The following is a 21,379-nucleotide window of genomic DNA, read 5'->3' on the forward strand; positions in this document are numbered from 1 at the left end:
CCCCGACTGCCAACCTTTTCCTCTGTACCCGGGACTGCCCTGGAGCACAGCAGGACAATTTCATATTGAAAATGGGTGGAAGTCAGGGAGTGGGAAAGAAACAGGAAGGGGGAAACTGCATCCAAGTAAGAAAACGTCATTTCCCTATGGTTGTGGCTCCTAAAAGACAGTGTGTGGCCCAGTGCCGGGCCAGATGTATAAGATTCATCCTGGAAACAGGCTGAGAACACAGATGCCCTGGTTCACTCCCAGACACGGAGGTGGGAGGCCCGGGGCTGCAGGAGGAGGAAGCGTGCTGCAGGTCCTCAGGTGGTCCCGGTGGTCCCGGTGTGAGGGACGCTGCTCTCCCGGACGTATGTGAGCATTTCCACGACCACACGCTGGGCCGCGTGTGTAAGGCTTGGGACAGGAGAGGAGACCCGTCGAGTTAAACCGTTACTGAGCTCATGTGACTTGGATCCACCCAGACCACATGCAACTCACGATCTGGTCTGAGGACAGACGAAGAGACTTCTTATAGGAGGTGGTGCTGCTGTGGCTCGGCGGCTCCGTAGGGATGGGGTCCACTTGGATGGATTCTTCCAGCTCCTGGGACCCCTCGTCACTCGATGAGTTTTCCTCAGCCGGCCTGTTCAACACAACCCCGTTACTGAAGAGGCAGCAGGACGTTTTACAGACGACAGCTTTTCATTTAGGATCAAGAAGAGAAAGAGATCCCAAATCCATTCTAGGAGGAGCCCTTCCCCAGACCCAGGGTCCACACCAGCGTATCCCTCCTCCCTCTACGACTGGCCGGCGGTGACTTGCCCACTGTGACTGGCCATTTTCTGCTACAACCAGTGAATGCTACTAGGTCCGCTGATTCTTGTTGAAAGGGATATGTATGTTTCTAAAGATACACATCTTTAGAATCTTTTAGTGATTTAAGAAACTAACAAGATTTTATACAGTCCTTTCAAAAGAAGAGGGTAAAGAGCAAGAAGACAGATAAACCCAAGTGTTTAGAGAACGGGAAGAGAAAAGAACCTGATGCGGGAAGAAACAGGGCAGCACCTCCCCTCAGGGCAGCCAATCCACACGTCCAAGGCGGCTCTACTCCTTCCAAAAAATGAAAGGGACCCACGCCCAACTCAGATCCTGTTACGTCTCCCCTGCTGTGCCTGACAGCCAGGGAGCAGGGCACCAGGGATGGCACATCTCACAATTCCGCAACATCTGCTTCCCAAAGGCCTGCATTTCAGGGCATCCGAGTCCACGGCTCCGGGACAGGAGCAAGGTACTCAGGAAGCACTGAGGAGTATATTTACTCTAAGCTGATGAGATAGTACGTACACACACACACACACACACACACACACACATATGGCCATGCTACACGGCATGGCTTGCGGGATCTTGGTTCCCTGACCAGGGACTGAACCCGGGGCCCCAGCAGTGAGAGTGCTGAGTCCTAACACTGGACCGCCAGGGAAGTCCCGAAGCTGATGATATTTTTTAAAGAAAAGCGGAAGTTATCATCTGCTAACTGAGCAGCAGAAGGAAGCCACTGACTGTCATGCACGTCCAGAGGACAAAGACGTTTCTGACTAAGAATTAAACAAAACGGCCAACATCAGCTTGAATGCAATGGCCGAGGCGGGGGAGCCTGGAGAGACCGGGGGCCCCCACCTGCCACTGGCCGGCTCCTTCGCGCTCGACGGCCGGTCGATGGGCGGCGGCACCTCCGATTTCCCTTCCTTGGTCTCTGGCAGCTGGAACGGCAAGATAACAATGACAATGTGCAGTTCTCCCCCTACGGTCAAGCAAAAATTCATCAGTAGCTCTCTCCAGGAACGAGCAAAACCGCTTTCTGAATCCACAACTTAAAAACGCTTAAGAAACAAACTTCCTCTAGTTTGAGCCAAAAGGAGAGAAACCTGAGAGAGAAGTCATATGCTGTTTGTGCAAAAAGCTGCCGCCACAAAGTCAGGGGCAGGAATTGTTGAGAGAGCACCAGCTCAGTCACACAGTATAATACAACTAGGTCCATGGCAGGGATGCTGGACCTGCAGAACAGAGGGGACTAATGCCCCTCCCTCCAGCTGGGGAAGGTGGCAAGCTCTGGCTTCCATCCGGTGATGCAGCGCGGTGGAAATGGCGTAAGCTCTGGGGGTAGACTTAAGGTCACACCCCAGCTCCAGCCCTCACCAGTTATGTGCCCTCGGTCAAGCTACATCACCTCCTCGTGCTCCAGTTTCCTCACCTGTAAAACAGGAATCCAAACACCTACACTGTCGGGCTGTAGTAAAGGTGAGAGGTAATGCATGTGAAGCACCTAGCATCAGACTTGCACACGTAACTGTTCAAACATGGTGACTACTATTATTAAAAGAGGATTATGTGGCCCAACTTGACTTGTGCTTGGCAAAAAGGTTTTTTTTTTTTTGAATAAACCAAAGATTCACTTCTTTTCAGCCCATGGAAAGGACTACCTCCAGCTCAGTTACCTGTTTGGTTATGCTCTCTCTCTTACGCCAAAACCACCAGCGACCAGATTTCTTTGGCATCTTATCTTTGACCCAGGACTCAACTGTGGCCTGAAAACAATCAACACAGGTGAGTCTAGCCATCTGTCAGTCACAAGGCACTCGACTCCTTTCAACCATTAACGTACAGGATGGTGAGCAATGCTTTCCACACCTCCCAGACTCCTCTGAAAGATGGACCGTGTCCTCTTTTGTGGCAGTTCTGTGGTATGAGATTGGGTGGTCTGGCTACATAGGAGCAGCCCTCTTAGGGGCTGGCAGGCAGCCTGCTCTCATTTCTCTACCCTTGGGAAATGTGGTTCTCGTGAGTTATGAGGACCAGCTAGGCTGATGATGTCGTCTTGGTGGACAGATTCAAAGCAAAGCTTTAGGTTCTACATAACAAACTTTTTAACCACAAGCTGAATGAATCACACCCATGCCACGCTTCTGGTGGCCACATCACCCTCTTCTTGCTGCTTCTTTCCATATTAATGGGAGGAAATGTTTTCATTTATTCTATATTTAACTAACAATTAGTAAAACCTCTCAACCTTTATATACCATCAGAAACCGGTAAAAATATCTAGTAAAAATGGCAAAGATATGGCAGCCCAGCTAATTTCCTACACTTTGGGGTATGAGATAATTTGAGTGATAATATTAATTTTAGAATATTAAATAAACCTGAACAGTACCCAGTTTAGAAATATGCACATCCGGATTTTTTGAAGCACTACATGCTGTAGATACCTCTGAGGGGGCAACAAACAGCAGAGCAGCTCACCTTAGGTAAGCTCTTCTGGAAGACCTGCAGGCTGAGGACCATGGGAGCCGCCAACGCCCAGTTGTAGTAACTGTGAGAGTAAAACCGTGCAAGACCGTCACACAAGAGAGGAGAGGGCGGGAGGGAGAAATACCACATAAAATGCCTTATTCTCTCCAATGAAAAGATGATCAGCTCAGTTGCTTGCCACATAAGTAATCTTTGCTTCAAGCCAAACTTCAAGCCAAACTTTGGGTGGGCCAAAAGGTTTGCTCGGTTTTTTCCATAGGATGGCTCTAGTAGCACTCAGTTGTCTTTAACTTCATTTGAAACAATTTTGTTAGATTGTATTGTGACAGGTGTCACATCAGCATGCATTTAAAAAAAGACTTATGGGGCTTCCCTGGTGGCGCAGTGGTTAAGCACCCACCTGCCAATGCAGGGGACACGGGTTTGATCCCTGGTCCAGGAAGATCCCACATGCTGAGAAGCAACAAAGTCCGTGCGCCACAACTACTGAGCCTGTGCTCTAGAGCTCGTGAGCCACAACTACTGAGCCCGCGCTCTAGAGCTTGTGAGCCACAACTACTGAGCCCGCGCTCTAGAGCTCGTGAGCCACAACTACTGAGCCCGCGCTCTAGAGCTCGTGAGCCACAACTACTGAGCCCGTGCGCCACAACTACTGAGCCTGCGCGCCACAACTACTGAAGCCCGCGCACCTAGAGCCCGTGCTCCGCAACAAGAGAAGCCACCGCAATGAGAAGCCCACACACCACAACGAAGAGTAGCCCCCACTCGCCACAACTAGAGAAAGCCCGCGCGCAGCAACGAAGACCCAATGCAACCAAAAATAAATAAATAAATAAATAAACTTGAAAGAAAGACATCAAAATTGGTGAATTTTTGTGTAGCCATTTTAACACTGAAGATGGAAGAAAAAAGTAACATTTTCAGCATACGCTTTATGATTTCAAGAAAGGTAAAAATGCAACTGAAACGCACAAAAAAAATTGTGCAGTGTATGGAGAAGGTGCTGTGACTGACTGAACGTTTCAAAAGTGGTTTGTGAAGTTTCGTGCTGGAGATTTTCGCTGGATGATGCTCCACAGTCAGGGCAGACCAGGTGAAGTTGACAGCGATCAAACCAAAACTATAATTGAGAACAATCAACGTTATACCACATGGGAGATAGCTGACATACTCAAAATATGAGTATGAAAATCATTTGCACCAGCCTGGTTATGTGAATCACTTTGATGTTTGGGTTCCACTTAAGGGAAAAAAACCTTCTTGACCATATTTCTGCATGTGATTCTCTACTGAAATGTAATGAAAACGTTCCGTTTTTAAAGCAAATTGTGATGGGCGATGAAAAGTGGATACTGTACAACAATGTGGAACGGAAGAGAGCGTGGGGCAAGCAAAATGAACCACCACCAACCACACCAAAGGCCAGTCTTCATCCAAAGAAGGTGATGTTGTGTATATGGTGGGGTTGGAAGGGAGTCCTCTATTATGAGCTCCTTCCGGAAAGCCAAATGATTAATTCCAACAAGTACCTCTCCCAATTAGACCAACTGAAAGCGGCACTTGACGAAAAGCGACCAGAATTAGTCAACAGAAAACGCGTAATCTTCCATCAGGATAACACAAGACCGCATGTTTCTTTGATGACCGGCAAAAACTGTTACAGCTTGGCTGGGAAGTTCTGATTCATCTGCCATATTCACCAGACATTGCACCTTTGGATTTCCATGTATTTAGGTCTTTACAAAATTCTCTTAATGGAAGAAAATTTCAATTCCCTGGAAGACTGTAAAAGGCACCTGGAACAGTTCTTTGCTCAAAAAAGATAAAAAGTTTTGGGAAGATGGAATTACGAAGTTGCCTGAAAAATGGCAGAAGGTAGTGGAACAAAAGGGTGAATACGTTGTTCAATAAAGTTCTTGGTGAAAATGAAAAATGTGCCTTTAATTTTACTTAAAAAACCGAAAGCACTTTTTGGCCCACCCAATATAAAACAGTAGCATTTCAACGCATCATTTGAAAATAAAGCTGAGGCTTTACCTTCACTTCAAAGTCACTCACTGCCCATTAGCTCGTTTATATGAAATGTCATATTTTATAGCGAGAAAGACTGTAATGGTTAAAAACAGCACTTGGGGAAAAAAAACCTGCAAGAGTATTTAATAATTACAAAAGCAAGAGTATTTACCGGTTATATATCCGTATTACAAGGTTGGGATTGTCTATAAGTCCAGGGTTTTCTGCAAATTCATGGTAAGTAATGATATGCTCCATAAATTTCTCTGCAGTGTAAAACAATAATTATCCATTTGGTTAGAGATTACATAAATAAATACCCATATGAGATTATCACAATACTCTCTACATTGAAGGGACTGTAAGATAAAAAAAAAAGTCCTTTAAAACAAACAAACAAAAAACCCAACAACTAACTTTTCTATATGCATCAAAAGCAAATGTCAGACACTTGAGGGTTTTTTTTTCCCAGGACAAGAAAGAACACTTCTTTTCTACTCCCCCTCTGCTACCACTCCTCCCACAGATGGGAAAAAACAAAACCCCAAACCCAAAACCAACCAACCAACCAACCAACCAAAGAAAAACGGGAGAAAGGGATAAACCAGGACTCCTAGGAAAACAGATTACAGATGTGGCGAGAGGGAGGAAGATACGAAGGCACAGATGTGCACACACTCCACTCCATAACCAGTGAAAACTGTGAGCTTCGTTCTTCTAAGCAGGAGAGACTGCATAACTGGGGAATGCTCGTGGGGGTCTTACAGCGTTAAGTGCACAAGTACAAGCTACGTTAGAAAAAACAATCAAAACATTTTACAATGCTTGGAGGAAAAAAACCAAACACACACCAGAATTTGGCGTAGGGTCTCGTCAAGAAATAAATGCCAAGCTCTTGCAGAATAAACGAGAACTGTGCATGAATTTCTGTATGCTGATCGCAACCCTGCGCTCTAATGCAGGCCAACAGAGACAATTCTCCCTGGGGTTGTTCCTCCTGGCAATCTGTGTATTTATTACTTTTACTGGCCATTTCTGTCTCCCCCAATGACAAACTCTACCTAAGTGAACAATATTCTTTTTAAGTATAAATTTTATAGTTTATATAAATTGTATATCCCCTCCTCCACCTATATTTTTTAAAGTGAAGGCTTATGAGGATTATAATTAAAATGTGACCTATTTAACTTTGTCCCTAGAAGGAACCACTGGCCATAATAACACGCTCTTAATTTCTAGCAAAAAGTAAAACAAACAAATAGAATTAAGAGGTGGAAAAGAGGCACAGTGATCACCCCGTGACCCTAAGAAAAAGAAGATTCAGGGAAGCACAGACGTGAGGCTCAGGGTGCCTGGCCTGCCACGTGCAGAAGATGAAGGATGATGTTAGTTGTAAAAAGAAAATCTTTCCTTAGAGGAGAGTCCATCAGGGGCCACTAGCCAAACTGAGAAAACATTAAGAAGAGTTCAGTTTACAAAAGGAGGGAAAACCAGAAAGGCCAAAGAACTTGGGACAGATGCACACACGGCTGCTCAAGCCACAGCCGAGTCGTCTGAACCGGCCCCGCTAAGCAGCTCCCTTGTCTTGAGCACCTTTACTCTCCTGGACCAACTCTCAAGACGAGACAGAAAGTAATCCCTTCTACCTTTAGCCAGAAACATCCATCTACTCAGAAGACAATCAATTTTGGCAGCCTCAGGCCCTCCTCTCCTGTCTCAGGCTCGGGGCAGCCAGGCCCCAGTCCCACAACTATTCTTCCAACAACCTTACAGAAGAGACGGTGGCCAGAGCTGCGCTGACCCCGGCCGCCCAGCAGGCAGGCCGCCCGAGACCTCGGCCCCAGACACGCGCCCTCTCCCACCCACTTACCTGTGGCGTCACCCCAACACGAGGTACCTAAGTGAAGGGCCAAGAGTCTGACAGCAAAGGGGGACCCCGGTGACCTGCACAAGACCCCGTGAGCTGGATTCCCACAACGGCTCGAGGCTGCCTTCTCAGCAGGGCAGGCGTGGCTGCTGGCCTACCTTTAGAAATCTCTCCGTTCTCACTGAGGCCGCCGCAGAGGGACAGGGTGACGTCGGGCAGGTCCATGGCAGAGTCCGAGAGGCACTCGGTGCCGCTGTCGGCGGCCGCGCTGCCCACAGACTGTGGGGACTGGGAGCCAGAGAGCGTGTCGGCCTCGGGCCACTGCCTGGAGCCGGGCTCCGACTCGCTGCGGGAGAAAAGCATGGGCCTTCACACAACTGCCCGCGTTCCCAGCTTTCCAACCACGGGGCTCCCTGGGCGCTTTGAATAGGAGCAGCCTGACCTGCCATCGGACGCGGCTTTCCTTAGGAAGTGCTGAGAATCCTATCATAGATGACATTAAAATAACCTAATAGCACTGCTGAGGAATTAACTGAATACAGTGAACACGTCACAAACATCACTACCGTCATTCACAATAATGCAAACTTTTCAAAGATGGCCATTCTGACTTAAAGGAGTAAAAGAGTTATAAGCATTTATTTACATCTGTATGATGAAAATGACAGAGTAATTAAGAAAAATCTGATGTTTGAAAACCTTTTGATCTTAACTTTCTAGAAAAAGCTGCAGTGCTATATACATCCTGTAGAAAATGCTGTAGTCCAAGGTTGTATTATTTTTAAAAACAAGGCTTTTCTAAATCATCTGTTACTTCACAAAATAGAACAAAGAAATTAACCAAGAGAAAATTCTCAGGAGCCTAGACACACCTCAAGAAAGAAATGTACTGAGAAACTAGAAATAAGCTGTTCTTACACTAGTGAGCGCCAGAACCAAAGTCGAGGGTATTCAATATTTTCACTTTTCTAAATAAGGCACAGAAGCTAGGTTTTAGAAGCTGATCCTAAAGGAAACTTTCTGTAATGGAGCGGAAGTTTGAGAGAAAAAAACCAAGGAAATGGCGCCGTAAGTCTCTTAGTCATGAATGTTTACTGCTCTATTTCAATGCCACATTGAAATACTGTTCTAGAATTTTCAAATTCTTTTACTTTTTTTTTAAAAAAGCCAGTATATGAATGTATGCCATCCAGTGAAGTTATACGATCTTTAGGAAAAAATTTGAAATTTGAACAGTAGGTGGCAGCAGAATACAGATATGTCATAAATAGAAAGCCGTTTCGAACACCATCATGTTTTGTATTTGAGTCTTTGAAGAAAACTTTAGGTTTTTGGGAATCAGGTTTTTGGGAATTCTCTCTCCTAAAGAGCAATGTACACACACATCACAATATTGAGATCAATCGGATCAACAGAATGTGTTCCTTACTGAAAATGGTAAAGAAGCCAAAGCCACATAAAGCAGCAAAACCTGCTGTTATGCTGGGGTCCCAGTGCAGGCCGACCCCTGGGGTAAAACACAAACACCCTTGTCTTCAACCTCCTAGGCACACGGCTAGGTCCCCCTGTAGTCACGTGTGGCCACCTGATCAGATGACTGGGCTGTCCATGTGGACAGAAGGCGTGTGCTGTGTCCTTCCCAAGCTGGGCCCCTGAATAACCTGCCCCGTGTGATCTTCTCCTTTCCCCACTGAGGCCCCGGAGGGCATGGTGGAGTCTCAGGATGGAAGGAGCTTGCGCTCCTGAGCCCCTGTGTGCAAGGCCTCCCACCAAACACCAGTACTAGAACAGCATCACGTGAGCAAGAAACAAACTGCTGTGGTCAAGCCACCAAGGTCTTGAGTTTTATCAGTCAGAGCAGCTGGTGTGACCCTCACCGACACCACCACTTAAAAACAGAGGACCCACCTGACTCAACAGGCCGCCAGACCCATGAGACTGATGTGATTTAGGGTAAAGTTGAGCTCTAATTACAAATACTGGCTATTCAGTCAAGACAGCAATGGTCACGATGATAAATCAAATGCTTACAAGCATTTCAATAATCTCACTGTCTCTAAATGTTTATGAATGTCTCAAGAAACAACCAGCTTCTGAGGTAAGAAGCCTGCTTGGTGAATGGCAACGGTCCCAGATGGTGAAGTTATAACAGCACAGGGAAGCCCCACTGCAGTAGTCACTCTTCCCCGTTTTTTAAAAGGGAAACTAAGAAATCTGTCTTAGGAATCCCAGTGTAAATAAATGATTAAGGACTGGGAGATTGGAAACAAAGAGATAATTTTCAGACAGCTTACATTTTAACTTTCTTATTGGAAAAAAAAAAAAAGGACCAGTTTTCAGTTCTCTCACCTTAAAAACCCAGCTATTACTTCAAAAGAAGTGGATACTTGGAGACAAATGTAGGGCAGAAAGCTAGAAAGGAGTTTTAAGGATCTTCCAAAAATATCTGTAAAAATTTAAGTATCTTCTTTTCAATCTCATCTTTCTATTTTAAATTAAGACATGCTTTTCAATAATTTACCTAAAAGTGTTGAATTATGTGTGACTATGGCTCAGTATATTCAAGCCATACTTCTCACGAGAAAAGTAAACTGTTTTTTATAATCATAGATAGAGTATTATCATGGAATTTCCCCAAGAATGGAAGTGACCTTGGGAAAACTGCGGAAGTCTATCGCTGCTGAGATCTCAGTGTTATTCCAAGGTGAGAGCCACGGAGGAGAAGGGGGAGGGGGTGCCAGGGGGTGCCGAGAGCTGAGCTCCAGGGGTGCACAGGCCCTGGAAGGGGCCCCACCAGACCCAGGACTGCAAGCGTAGACTCACTTAAGAGTGGAGGCCTCCTTTGTAAAGCATCTCTGAATAAAGATATTTTACCTTTAAAACACATAATAAAGGAAACAATGCTAATGAACAGGAGGTGCTAAACTGAAGTCACGTCCACTGTTAGGCCCTTATGTAGGCTTCACTAGTGCACCTTACCTTCTTACTGTATTGAAAATTTTTTCATAAATAGGTAAATTATTAATTTCAAATCACTATACTCAAAACAACACATGCACAATTTCTGAATTTTCCAAAATCTGAAGCAATCATCCAACTTAGCTAAAGGATACCATCCCCTTGCTCCTTTTTCTCAGACAGAATGCTTTGCTCTAGAAACATCGAGAGTATTTCAGAGCTGCCCACTCTTCAATATAAAATCCACTACCTTTTGGGGAAATAGAGAGCTGCAACCTCAGGTTCTAGTGCCTTTAGGTCATCCAGGTAAATATCATCAGGTCCCTGGTGTTGGCTTCTCTTGTGGACACCTGGTTTTGTTAAAAAAAAAGAAAAAAAAAAAAAAATTGGAGATGAGAACTTGGTTATTCTTCATTTACAACTCTGCAAGAAAACAAAAGTTTGCAAGTAATAAAACAGACCATGATTGGAATTGCGTTGTATTTTTAAAGGTGTCAACTAACCTCTTTCCCTGTGTGGGTTCTCAGCATCCATGCGAATGGAAGAGGGCGTCAGGGTCGCACTCCTGACAGCCGCCCAATAAACACGCGCTGAGTCACGCATTCTTTCACCTGCTCTCACGTGAATAATCCTGGGCCCTAAATCGTTTACACTTGAAGGTTAACGTTTATTATATTTACAGCACGAACAAAGGAGACCGAACCCGAACCTGACGTGACCACCAGCATTGAGAAAGAGGCCATCATTCTAAAGCCATGAGGGAAGGCTTGCGGGGGACAGGGTGCTTGCTCGGTGCCTGCGGAGGGCAGGACCCCTCACACCACGGGCAAACGTGGCAGTCAACGCCTTTGACACAGGATCACGGTTAGCATCTCATAGTGGGACATGATGAGATGCAGTAGGGAACATCTTCAATTCAAAAAATAAAGAATATTTATCCCAAATCCAATCACGCCTCTAGAGCTGTGCTGCCCACTCATCACTGCCACACGTGGCTGCTGTGCACGCGACCTGACCTAATCTGAGTGAGGCCTATAAAACGCGAGAAGCGTGTGCGTGTTTATCTTTAGTTCTATGCTATTTCAACACGTGCACTTCATGTGTCTACCATCCCAGTCAATATAAAATACTGTCACCACACAGATCCTGCTGCGACCGTTTACAGCTCTACCCACTTCTCTCTTGTTCCCTCCCCCACCTCACTGCTAACCCCCGGCGGCCGCTAATCTGTTCTTCCCTTCTCTAACTTGGTAATTTCAAGCATGTTATATAAATAGAATCATACAACATGTAACTTTTTGACATTGGCTTGCTTTCTTTACTCATCATAATTTCCTCAGATTCATCCAAGTTCTTGCATATTATCACTAGTTTGTTCCTTTTTTTCCCTTAGTATTTCATGGTATGAAGGTATGAAGTACTTATTACAGGTTGCTTAACCATTCACCATTCAAAGGACATCTGGGTTGTTTCTAGTTTGAGACTATTAAGTATAAATCTGCTATTAAAATCACCGTACAGGTTTTTGTGTGAACGTAATTTTCACTTGTCTGGTATATTTTCCCGAAATTATGATCCAATGTCTCTGCTTCCTCACCAACATTTGATGGTGCTACTATTTTTATTTTGGTCATTCTGGTTTTAATTTGTATATATCCGATGAACAATGATGTTAAAAAAAAAAGGAAAAACACATACCAGCTTTCCAAGGCTTACTATAAAAAATGTAAAATATCTCCATAACTTCTATATTAATTACTTGTTAAAACTATAATAGTTTGAATTTACTGCTTTAGATAGAATACATTAGTAAACTTAGTTTCACTTGTTTATTTTTACTTCTTTTTTTTTTTAATGTTAGAAGACTTAAGTTCCAGTTTAAGGAAATATGGGAATGTCACCTTGAAAAAACAATCAAGATACATCCAGACTGTGAGAAAGTAAGTACACAAGACAATAGCCTGGGCTCCTCAAAAGGTCAGTATCATGGGTGCAGAGGGGGAAAGAGTGGTAGTGGCGGGTGTGTGCATGTGTGTGCTCGTGTGTGCACAAGCACAGGAGCTGTTCTAAACAAAAAAGATTAAACACAAAAACCAAATGCAACATGTAAAACCTTGATGAGATCTTGGTTTGGGGGGAAAAAACCCAAACAGTTAAAAAGCTATTCTAGGTACATCTGGGGAACATGAATATGCATTCAAGATGACAGTGGAACCGTGGTTATGCAGAGGACGTTTTAGCCTTAGAAGGTGTGTCTTGAGTGTGAAATGTCATCATGCCTGCAACTTGTTTTCAAATGGCTTAAAATAAAAAACTGTGTGTGTGAGTGGAGAGACAAAGCAAATGTGAATTAAACTTTTTATAATAAAAAGTTGGGGGGAAAAAAGAATGAGGCCAAATCCATGGTGGAAACCACCACGCGGTGTTCCATCTCCAGTCAGCTCCTGCCCTGTGTGCCGAGAACAGGGGTCATTATTCCCTGGACTAAAACCGGAACACCGGATGCCCCCTTAGCAGTTCTCAGAGTAGCACACGTGGTCTGAGGAGATGCGCTGAGCTAGGAAGAAGCAGGTACCGAGTTCCTCACCAGCCGGGTGAGCACATGTGGCCACAAACACCCCTGACAGTCATATTCTTTTATTTTAAATAAACTGTTTCTGAGTGACCCTGAAGGTCCACACCTGTAGTGGCTATTAAGTCAGTTTGTGATCATCTAACTTATGGTGCTGGCATTTTTTGAAAAGTGAAGTAGGTATTTGGCTCTATGTGACAACTGAGTATTTTTAGGGAAGGTTTTACTTCCCTAAAAATAGGCCTAAAGCCAGTGTTCAGATATACTGTATCCAGTATCAATGGATAACTATATTTTTCAACAGTAAGAACGTTCTGATGGACGTCAACTACTTTCCAAAGGTGAGAGCTGCTGAGCCAGGAGCTGCACCCTGTCTTCTAACTGTTAGAGGATTCCAATCAACAATCAAAAGAAGAGAACACACACTAGTAACTGGTGTGCATTTATTTAGGGCCCATATTACTGCAACAAAAGTACTTAGTTTGGCCTCAACTAACCAGATGTTTCAGGTGTAAGCATCTCTCTAGTCTAATTTTTTCTGTTAAACATAACTGTTTAGGATTCTACTTCACGTTATTGACACACCTAGTCATTAAAGGGGTTAACTTTAGTCATTAACTGATTTTAACGCTTTCATAAGTTTTTCAATAAACGCTTCTCAGGGGCCTGAGCAGCCACGGCCGGGAGAGGGAGGAGGTCAGAGTTGCCTCCAGGGGCGCCTGAGCCCCCCGAGTGTGGCAGGTCCCAGTCAGGAGCACAGACACAAAGGCAGCCCCCGAGTATTACCTGAAACCCTGGAGAAATTTACCACCTAGATTTGGGGCAGCAGAGGCCAAATCAAACCACCAATTACCTCTTTTCTTTGAGGGTGAGTCGACTTTAGCGGCTGGTTTAGCTTCTGAGGGTGCCTCGGCGAAGGATGGGGGAGGAGGGTGGTGGGCGTCTGACCCCTCGGGGGGCTCCTGAGGCCCTGATGCCAAGGCTGCTCCACTCCTCTGCTTCCCTGGGGCCCGGGGCTTGGGCTTCACGATGGTACAGACCGTCTCCCCCATAGAAGCATCCTTCTCAACTTCACTTAGGAGGTTGTCGTCGCTGGGAATTACCCGAAAATGGGTATTTTCTGATGGAGTAATCATAGCTGTCCTAGATCTCTCTCTTTTGCTGACCTGAAACAGGTGAATTGTTTAGAAATTAAACTACTGCCAAAGGTGTTTGTTAACAACGTAACAAACGTTGTGGGCAGTTTGTTACTGTGCGCAGTCAAATCTCAATGCGATCACATAAATAAGCAAAATGTGTATTTAAAAAAAACTAGAGGGTCTAAACATTTTTTTTTTTCCTCTCAGGAAATGCATCTTTCCGATTCTTTCTTCTTTCACCCTGAGCTGGCAAAAAAGCTTTTGTAATCAATTTCCTATTTTAAAATTTCAGTGGAAATTTTAGTTTCCTTTAGGAACTTAAAAAATTTTCCTGATTAAAATGTTAACAATCAACATTATTTATGAAATAGGAACACACAAAAAAATGCTGGATTCCTTCCGCTATAAATATAGCACAAAATTTATCAGAGATGTTAACTCAGCTTCGCTTATGCGACCACACGAGGGCACCACCACCACTTATATTCCTGTGAACTCGTCCTCAACTCCGCAGGCCGGCGAACCCTCTACCTTGGTGGACTCTGGGAACCCTCCCCACGTCCACTCCATGTGGGACTCGGATCTGAGCAGGCTCCCGGCGGGTTTCACCTCCAGCTCTGAGTCGCTCTTAGGACACGCCGCCGGGGAGTAGGGGCTGCAAACACAGGACAAAGAAATGTGATGACTCTAATAAGTCAGGAACCTCATTCTTGCCAAGCTCAACAGATGAAAAGAAATATGTTTGAATATATCAATTTCACCCACAGATATAAAGGTTACTTTTCCACTTGGGCTCTTTAATAATAATAAAAACAATGCCAACTAGCATTTATTGTGGACTTGCCGGGTCCTCAATAATATGCATTATCCCACTTGATTCTCACAAGAAATCAATGAGAAAGGTTATTTATAGCAGAGAAAATGCATGGAAAGATGGGTTAACATAATACAGAGAGAAACTGGATTTGAACACAAAGTGTGACTGCACGTTTCTTCACAGTATTAACCACAGTTACAGTTAGTAGTTGACATGAAAAAGAATTGCAGAGGGTCAAATTCTATGCTGATGATACAGGTCTACACTGGCCAACTCTGAGAATAAGTCAGATCAAGTTTAGGAACAAAATAATTATTGAGGGGAAAGGTCTATATTTGTGTTAAAAGCACACATTCAGTTCCTCTTCTGTATGAGAGACGTGGAAATATCATCATGTCGAATAACAGAAAAGCTATCAGTATATCCTTCCTTTAAGAAATGGAGAAATTTCAAGAATACTTACTTGTCTAAGGGGGACCAATCTCCATCAGATAAGGGGTAGTGGTCTCCAGAATGGAAAAGCAGAGGCTCCTTATATTCTTCTTCCTTTAAGGAAGCATTTGAAGATCCTCTGTGAAAGGGGAAAAAAAAAAAAAGAGACAGACAAAACAATGACATCTATGTCAGCTTTAAAATATCCCCCAATTCTAACTGACACACTGTTCTAAATTATACAAATGAAGAAAGTCAAATGATTAATAACTAACTCTCTTAAAAGGAAAATATGAAGGAGAAGAGGGTTCACTGTTGCTACACACCAGTCACCACTGCAATCACCATTTAAACATGGGATAAACAGGAGGAACAGAAAAGAAGATGGGATTAAAAACTCCTTTTTACATCTGTTAGGGGTATTTGATTCAGAGCCTACAAGAAGAAAACTAAGGCTTTACATATACTGCATCCAATTCTTACAAATCTGAAGTAGTAAAGTCTTATTTTAGGTATTAGGTAATCAAGGATCTACAGGAGTTTAGTAATTCGCCCAAAGTAAAAAAGCTACTAAGTAGTTGGATTCAAAACAAGCAAGCCCTTGTTCTTTTCCACTACACTCTCCTGCATATTACAGAAAATGTAAGCAAGCAAACAACTGAAGACAAAAGCTACGGCTCAAAAATTCAAAAATACCCTAAAAACTCTTAAAAACCCAGAACTTATTTTCTTCTTGGTTGGGACCAAGCATTACCTGAGAACTTTCTCTTAGAATCTACGTGATGTAGGGATGCGAGGAAGATGACACGAAAGTATGATAAATGCTTTTAAAATTCATTCACAGACCTTGGAACTGTAGGAGACTTAACTAATGCTAGTAAGGTTTTAATTAATTTACCCTTTGTTTTTCTTGAATTTGCAGAATTAATATAACTAACTTGCCATATAACCTTGAAAACACCCCTCAGAAGCACTGTGGGCCCCAGTTTTTCATCTTTAAGTTGGAAATTTTTCTCTTGTCCTGTCTATTTGATAAGAGTCGATGTGAGATTTATGCGGTGTGTCGTGGTGAAAGCCCTGAAAAGTATACAGAAAAGTAGAAGAAAAACTCTGAGAAGTGTAAAACACTATATAAAACAAATTTAAGAGCTTCTTACAGAAAATTCAGTGTTCTACCAGGACAGATATTAGATGTGAAATGATGAGACGATCTATTGCTTAATCTGCTAGACTAAAAATAGGGATAGAAACCATTTTATTAATTTGTATTATCTCTTTTCTCTCTTTACACCTTAATTTAACATGCTCTGATTTACCACTAACTCTGACACGTAACTATTTTTCCAAGTAGCTGCATTTCCTAATTTAAGGGTTACCTAACCCTAATCTTCTTTCTCTCAGAAGGATTAAGCTCTGGCATACCACCTCATTCAAGGGGAAAGATACATATACTTGAAAAAGGCTGAAATCCAGGTAAAAATACTCCATATCTTAAAAGAGGAAATTCAAATGGTACAGAAGCAAAAAGGGAAAATTGGATGCTACGAACAGTCCTTATTTGCCAAATCTGAAAGGACAGTACAGCTTGGCCCACTACTATTCATATATTTGAAAGTGGTTTGAAAAGAGCAATGTAAATGCCGTAGAAAATTTTTTATTAAACATATTTTGTTTTTGGAACGTTATTTCACCACAGTATAAAAGGTAAGCCAAGAAGAATACAGCAAAGCAAACTGGATTTAATAAAATATTGAAAAAAAGAGAGAGACACAGACCAGCCACCATTTAAGAATTTACAAGCCCAGGAAGGCAGGACATGGTCTTCTCTGGGCGGATCCGTACAAAAATAGAGCCCATTAGCTTAGACCCATCAGAGTGATAGAAAAGTTTGCTGATGCTGAGGTTCCTTTCAGGTCTGTGATTCACTGAAAACCTGCCAAGCACGTTCAAAATGGAACACGTGGCTGAGGACAGGCAGCCAGCGAGGCCAAGCACAACGGGGTCACTTTAAGCATGTGACACGAGGATGTAATAAGGGAGGGTATAGATTAGAACGTGGAGAAATAGTATGAACACTGACTCTATTTACGTTGAAACACAGGACAAATAGCTACATTAATGGTGAACAGCAGAGGATCCGCGGCCGAGCAGATGGTCTAAGGCTGGGTCAGGGTGGTTGGCAGAGGTCCAGCTGAAGTTCACGTGAAGTGTGTCTAGAGCACTTCAGCCTTCACAGACGCCCCAGCACCGCGACTCCAAGCTCAGCTTCATTTTGTAAAACAATTATTTTTCTCATTCAAAAGCCAGAAGTTACGTGATGTATACAACTATCAAAATTCACTGAACTGCACACTTAGATCCATGAATATTATTGTATGTAAGTTATACCTCAGTGTTTAAAGAACAGGGACAAAAACCAGTACAAAGTCAAAATCAGTAGCCTGAATTATTTACGTGGGATAAATGAGAAGGACTAGGCAAGTTTTAGTCTACATAGCTGGCAGCAAGTACGTAAGAGATAAAGCGGGCTGCTAACTACCGCGACCAAAGTTCACCGTTAACACGTCGCTGACCCTCACCCCTCAGTGCCAGATCAATCAGTCTCACTGTGACTAATGATCCAAGTTTGCTTTAGGATACAGGACATTTCCCACGACAGGGCAGAAGAGAGCTGGGCAACGTGTCTCCTGGATCAGAATGATGGGGAGGGGAACACGCGGCCCCAGGCCCCTGCCACTCAGCCCCCAGATCTAACTCTGTAAGTGTGTCTGCTCTGGTGGATTAGGAGTAGAGGTTCCTTTCTGACGGCGCAGTTGTACTCCTCCATTGCGGTTACTGCATTTCCAGCGGCTGAGTGTTTTATATATTTGCACTCAAGACTGTGATATAGCATCATCCCACGTGAAAAGTCTCCTCCTTCCCAGAGGCTACAAGTGCCCAGGTGCACTGTTTTTAATACATATACACTTGTACATCCATCCATCCGTCCTCTGGAATGACGGACAAGGCTTCCACGCTATACTCAAGCCAGAAGCCCACCTTCAGGAGGGGAGACTCATCAGGCACAGCTCACACAAAGCCCTGGGCGGGTTAGACCTCTCCAGCTCCCACAAAGGGGTTTCCTCTGGCTGCATAACACCAGCCTGCTTCCAAGAGTAATTTCATCTTTCTGCTGCCTCCTTCAAGGAGCCTAAATTAACCTTAATTCTATTATCAATGAAATTCTTGAAAAGTAAGTTTAAATAGAATGCTATTTATCAAAATAGAAATAAAACCAATTTTAGGTAACTTCTCTGAAAACAAACTTTCTTTCCTACCTGGTAGGGGCTGAGGAGGGGAAGGTATTTAAAAGCTACAAATTCCCCAAATCCCCATAATTCATGGATCTCGTAACTGCAAAAGCGGTTGATTTCCTAGTCTTTTTCTCTCAGATTCTTTAACGTGCTATTTAACATGCTGTTAATACTTTTGACCCTGAATATCTTCCTCCACATTTCTGATTTTAGAATCTGGATGCTGAGCGGGAAGGGGCCTGGCAAGCCATGCAGTTCAGTCCTCAGATTTCACAGACTAAGAAACGAAGGCCAGAGTGACCACAATCAGATGTGTGACGGTCCCGTCCTCTCCCTTATCAGCTCAGCGTGAATTTCAGGCCGAGACCTGCACGACCGTTACATTTTGTCTTGCATTTGTCACTGCCGACCAGACCAGCACTCCTACAGATTTGGTTGATACAGCCTTTCCTACAATCTGGAAAAGGAAGGCATGCACTAATACTTCTGCAGTGCATTCACTTACAAAATTCCTTTAGAACAACGACTTGTGCATTTAGCACGTGACTCTGCACGTTTTAGAAATGTTTCACCTTCCTAAATTGAAGCTGCGGGTTGTTTAGGAGTTCTAAACGTTGCTCTATTATAACAAAGGACACGTGTCAACAACCCTTTAGAGGCAAAACGTTACTTCAGTGTCTTTTCTGGTAGATCCTGGAAGAATTTTAGTTGGCAAAAATATTTCCAGGAATTAAGGTGCTTAAGGGAGTATTACAGTGCTATCCCAAATAAAATTTACAGGTGCGTGTATTTCAAGTTTTTCTCAGAAAAACATGCTTCCTGCCTACCTACACATTGTAAATAAGCCAAAACTTTTATTTAAAGGAACTGTTTACATTCTCCTTGTAGTTCACCGTTTTGTTTTGTTTTCTTTTAGGGGGGTAGTGCCGCACAGCACGTGGGGTCTCAGTTCCCCGACCAGGGATCCAACCCTGCCCCCTACAGTGGACGCGCGGAGTCCTAGCCACTGGACCGCCAGGGGAGTCCCTACACTCTTCTTAATAGCACTGAAATCAAGGAATGGAAGATATGAAAGGGTCTCTTAGTTTGTACTCCTAGGGAAGCAAAGGAGAAAGAACCCTTAAAAAATTGAAAGCAGGAAGAAAAGGATGGGAAGAGTGTCTTTTTAAGAAATTGTGGGACTTCCCTGGTGGCGCAGTGGTTAAGAATCCGCCTGCCAATGCAGGGGACACGGGTTCGAGCCCTGGTCCGTGAGGATCCCACATGCTGCGGAGCAACTAAGCCCATGCGCCACGGCTGCTGAACCTGTGCTCTAGAGCCCGCGAGCCACAACTACTGAAGCCCGCGCGTCTAGAGCCCGTCCTCTGCAACGAGAAGCCACCACAATGAGAAGCTTGCACACCACAACGAAGAGTAGCCCCTGCTCACCCCAACTGGAGAAAGCCCGAGCGCGGCAACAAAGACCCAATGAGGCCATAAATGAATGAACGAATGAATAAGAAAAAAAATATATAAAAAAAAGAAACTGTGGTACTTTTTTTCATTAGCTTAAAATTCTTTTGGGAATCAATGATATAAAAGTAGAGTTCAGAACTTTTAAAATTAAGCTCTTCCCACCTAGTGTTTTGATACTGAAAAAAAAAAAAGGCACACAAATTTGTTACTGCAGACTTTAAAGTTTTGTATGTACAAACGGTTTACACTGCTCTGCAGTCTAAAGTACTGTCCCACTATGGCCTTCTGTTGTCTGGTTCTAACAGGAATTCTGCCTTCGATCAGAACGGAAACCCATGTCTCATACATTCATTGCGGGGGGAGTGAATCACCATGTGACAGCTGATGAGTAGGAAACAATTTCACGTATGAAAGATTATTATTAAATGTAGGAATCTGTTCTGGGATTTACAATCCAGATTTAAAGATTTTAGAAAACAAGTTAACAGTTTTGCCAAAAAGGGATTATTCTACTACCTTATTCACTAACAGCATAATTATAACATATTAGTAAGTTTTTTTCTTGACTTTTTAAAATAAAAGCTTGGTAAATAAAACACACACTAGACATCAAGGTAGAGTTTATGCTTGGTATACATTTGGTTACTTCCCCTCTTTTCCATGATGAAAAGAACCTGAACAGCAGTAACTTTCCCAGCAAGGCGGGGGCACGATCTCTCCTTCCAGCAGTCGAGGTGAAAGCATACAGTGACAGCGTTGACCTCGTAAGGCCACCCTCCCTGCACCCCAATTCAATCAGGGTTTGGAAATTCAGGATTACTTGTCCAGCAGTCACCAAGGGAAAGAACCACCCTGCTGACACATGCATGGTCCGTCCAGCACCAGGGCCACCACTGAGCGGAACAGGGGGAAGACAGTCTTATGAAAATCGAGTCCTGAATGAAAAAGTACATATTTTACCCCAAACTCTTACCTTTGAAACCCCAGACAGAGCTGACTTGAAAACTGGCATCTATTTTGAGTTCTTCTACTGAGCTGGTAAATAAGCAGTGATCAAGATTTCTCACTTCAAAACAAAAACAAAACCCTTCTTCCTCCTCAAGTTACTAGGATGTTGATGATAAACTCAAAACCACCACCTTGAACTCAGGAACAGACAGACACAGAGCACCGACCGCAGGGTAGGGAAAAACACCTCCGGTGTCCCATCTGCCCGCCAGGCACTAGTTCAGATCTTCTATGTGACGTGTGATTTCCTTGGCTTTTGGAAACTTACTGGGTAAAATGAGACACACTGCCAATCGGCTTCAAGCGATATTTTAGTGCCACAGCAAGGTGTCTGACAGCACATTTTGTACAGCTGCAGAAAGGAAAAAAGAAAATGCCTCTCCCACTTATTCCGTGATAAACTGCCAACAGGGGAAAAACAAGTCCAAACCTCAGACTGGAGACCCAGGGGAGAAGCACCAGCACCCGCTGCAGCCGAGCTCTGCCCACGGCACCTGCGCAAGGAGACGCCCCCCCCGCCCCCGC

At 43.8% G+C, this 21,379-nt stretch overlaps 1 protein-coding gene across 3 annotated transcripts in view; it reads right to left on the reverse strand.

The window, feature by feature from the left end:
* Positions 1–21,379, reverse strand: part of LPIN2 (lipin 2) — an 83,021-nt gene that overhangs the window by 6,442 nt on the left and 55,200 nt on the right. For 2 of the 3 annotated variants that reach the window (XM_061170350.1, XM_061170348.1), the window contains exons 5-15: positions 15,130–15,237; positions 14,381–14,504; positions 13,564–13,876; positions 10,642–10,776; positions 10,389–10,488; positions 7,339–7,526; positions 5,486–5,579; positions 3,292–3,361; positions 2,487–2,576; positions 1,669–1,751; positions 484–628 (exon numbers count right to left, since the gene is read on the reverse strand). In XM_061170350.1, coding sequence (XP_061026333.1) covers positions 484–628; positions 1,669–1,751; positions 2,487–2,576; positions 3,292–3,361; positions 5,486–5,579; positions 7,339–7,526; positions 10,389–10,488; positions 10,642–10,776; positions 13,564–13,876; positions 14,381–14,504; positions 15,130–15,237 — 1,450 coding nt within the window. The remainder of the gene's footprint in view (positions 1–483; positions 629–1,668; positions 1,752–2,486; positions 2,577–3,291; positions 3,362–5,485; positions 5,580–7,338; positions 7,527–10,388; positions 10,489–10,641; positions 10,777–13,563; positions 13,877–14,380; positions 14,505–15,129; positions 15,238–21,379) is intronic. The other variant, XM_061170349.1, reaches the window with a different exon arrangement.

Source organism: Eubalaena glacialis, chromosome 15 (genome assembly GCF_028564815.1).
Source record: "Eubalaena glacialis isolate mEubGla1 chromosome 15, mEubGla1.1.hap2.+ XY, whole genome shotgun sequence".
Lineage (NCBI taxonomy): Eukaryota > Metazoa > Chordata > Mammalia > Artiodactyla > Balaenidae > Eubalaena > Eubalaena glacialis.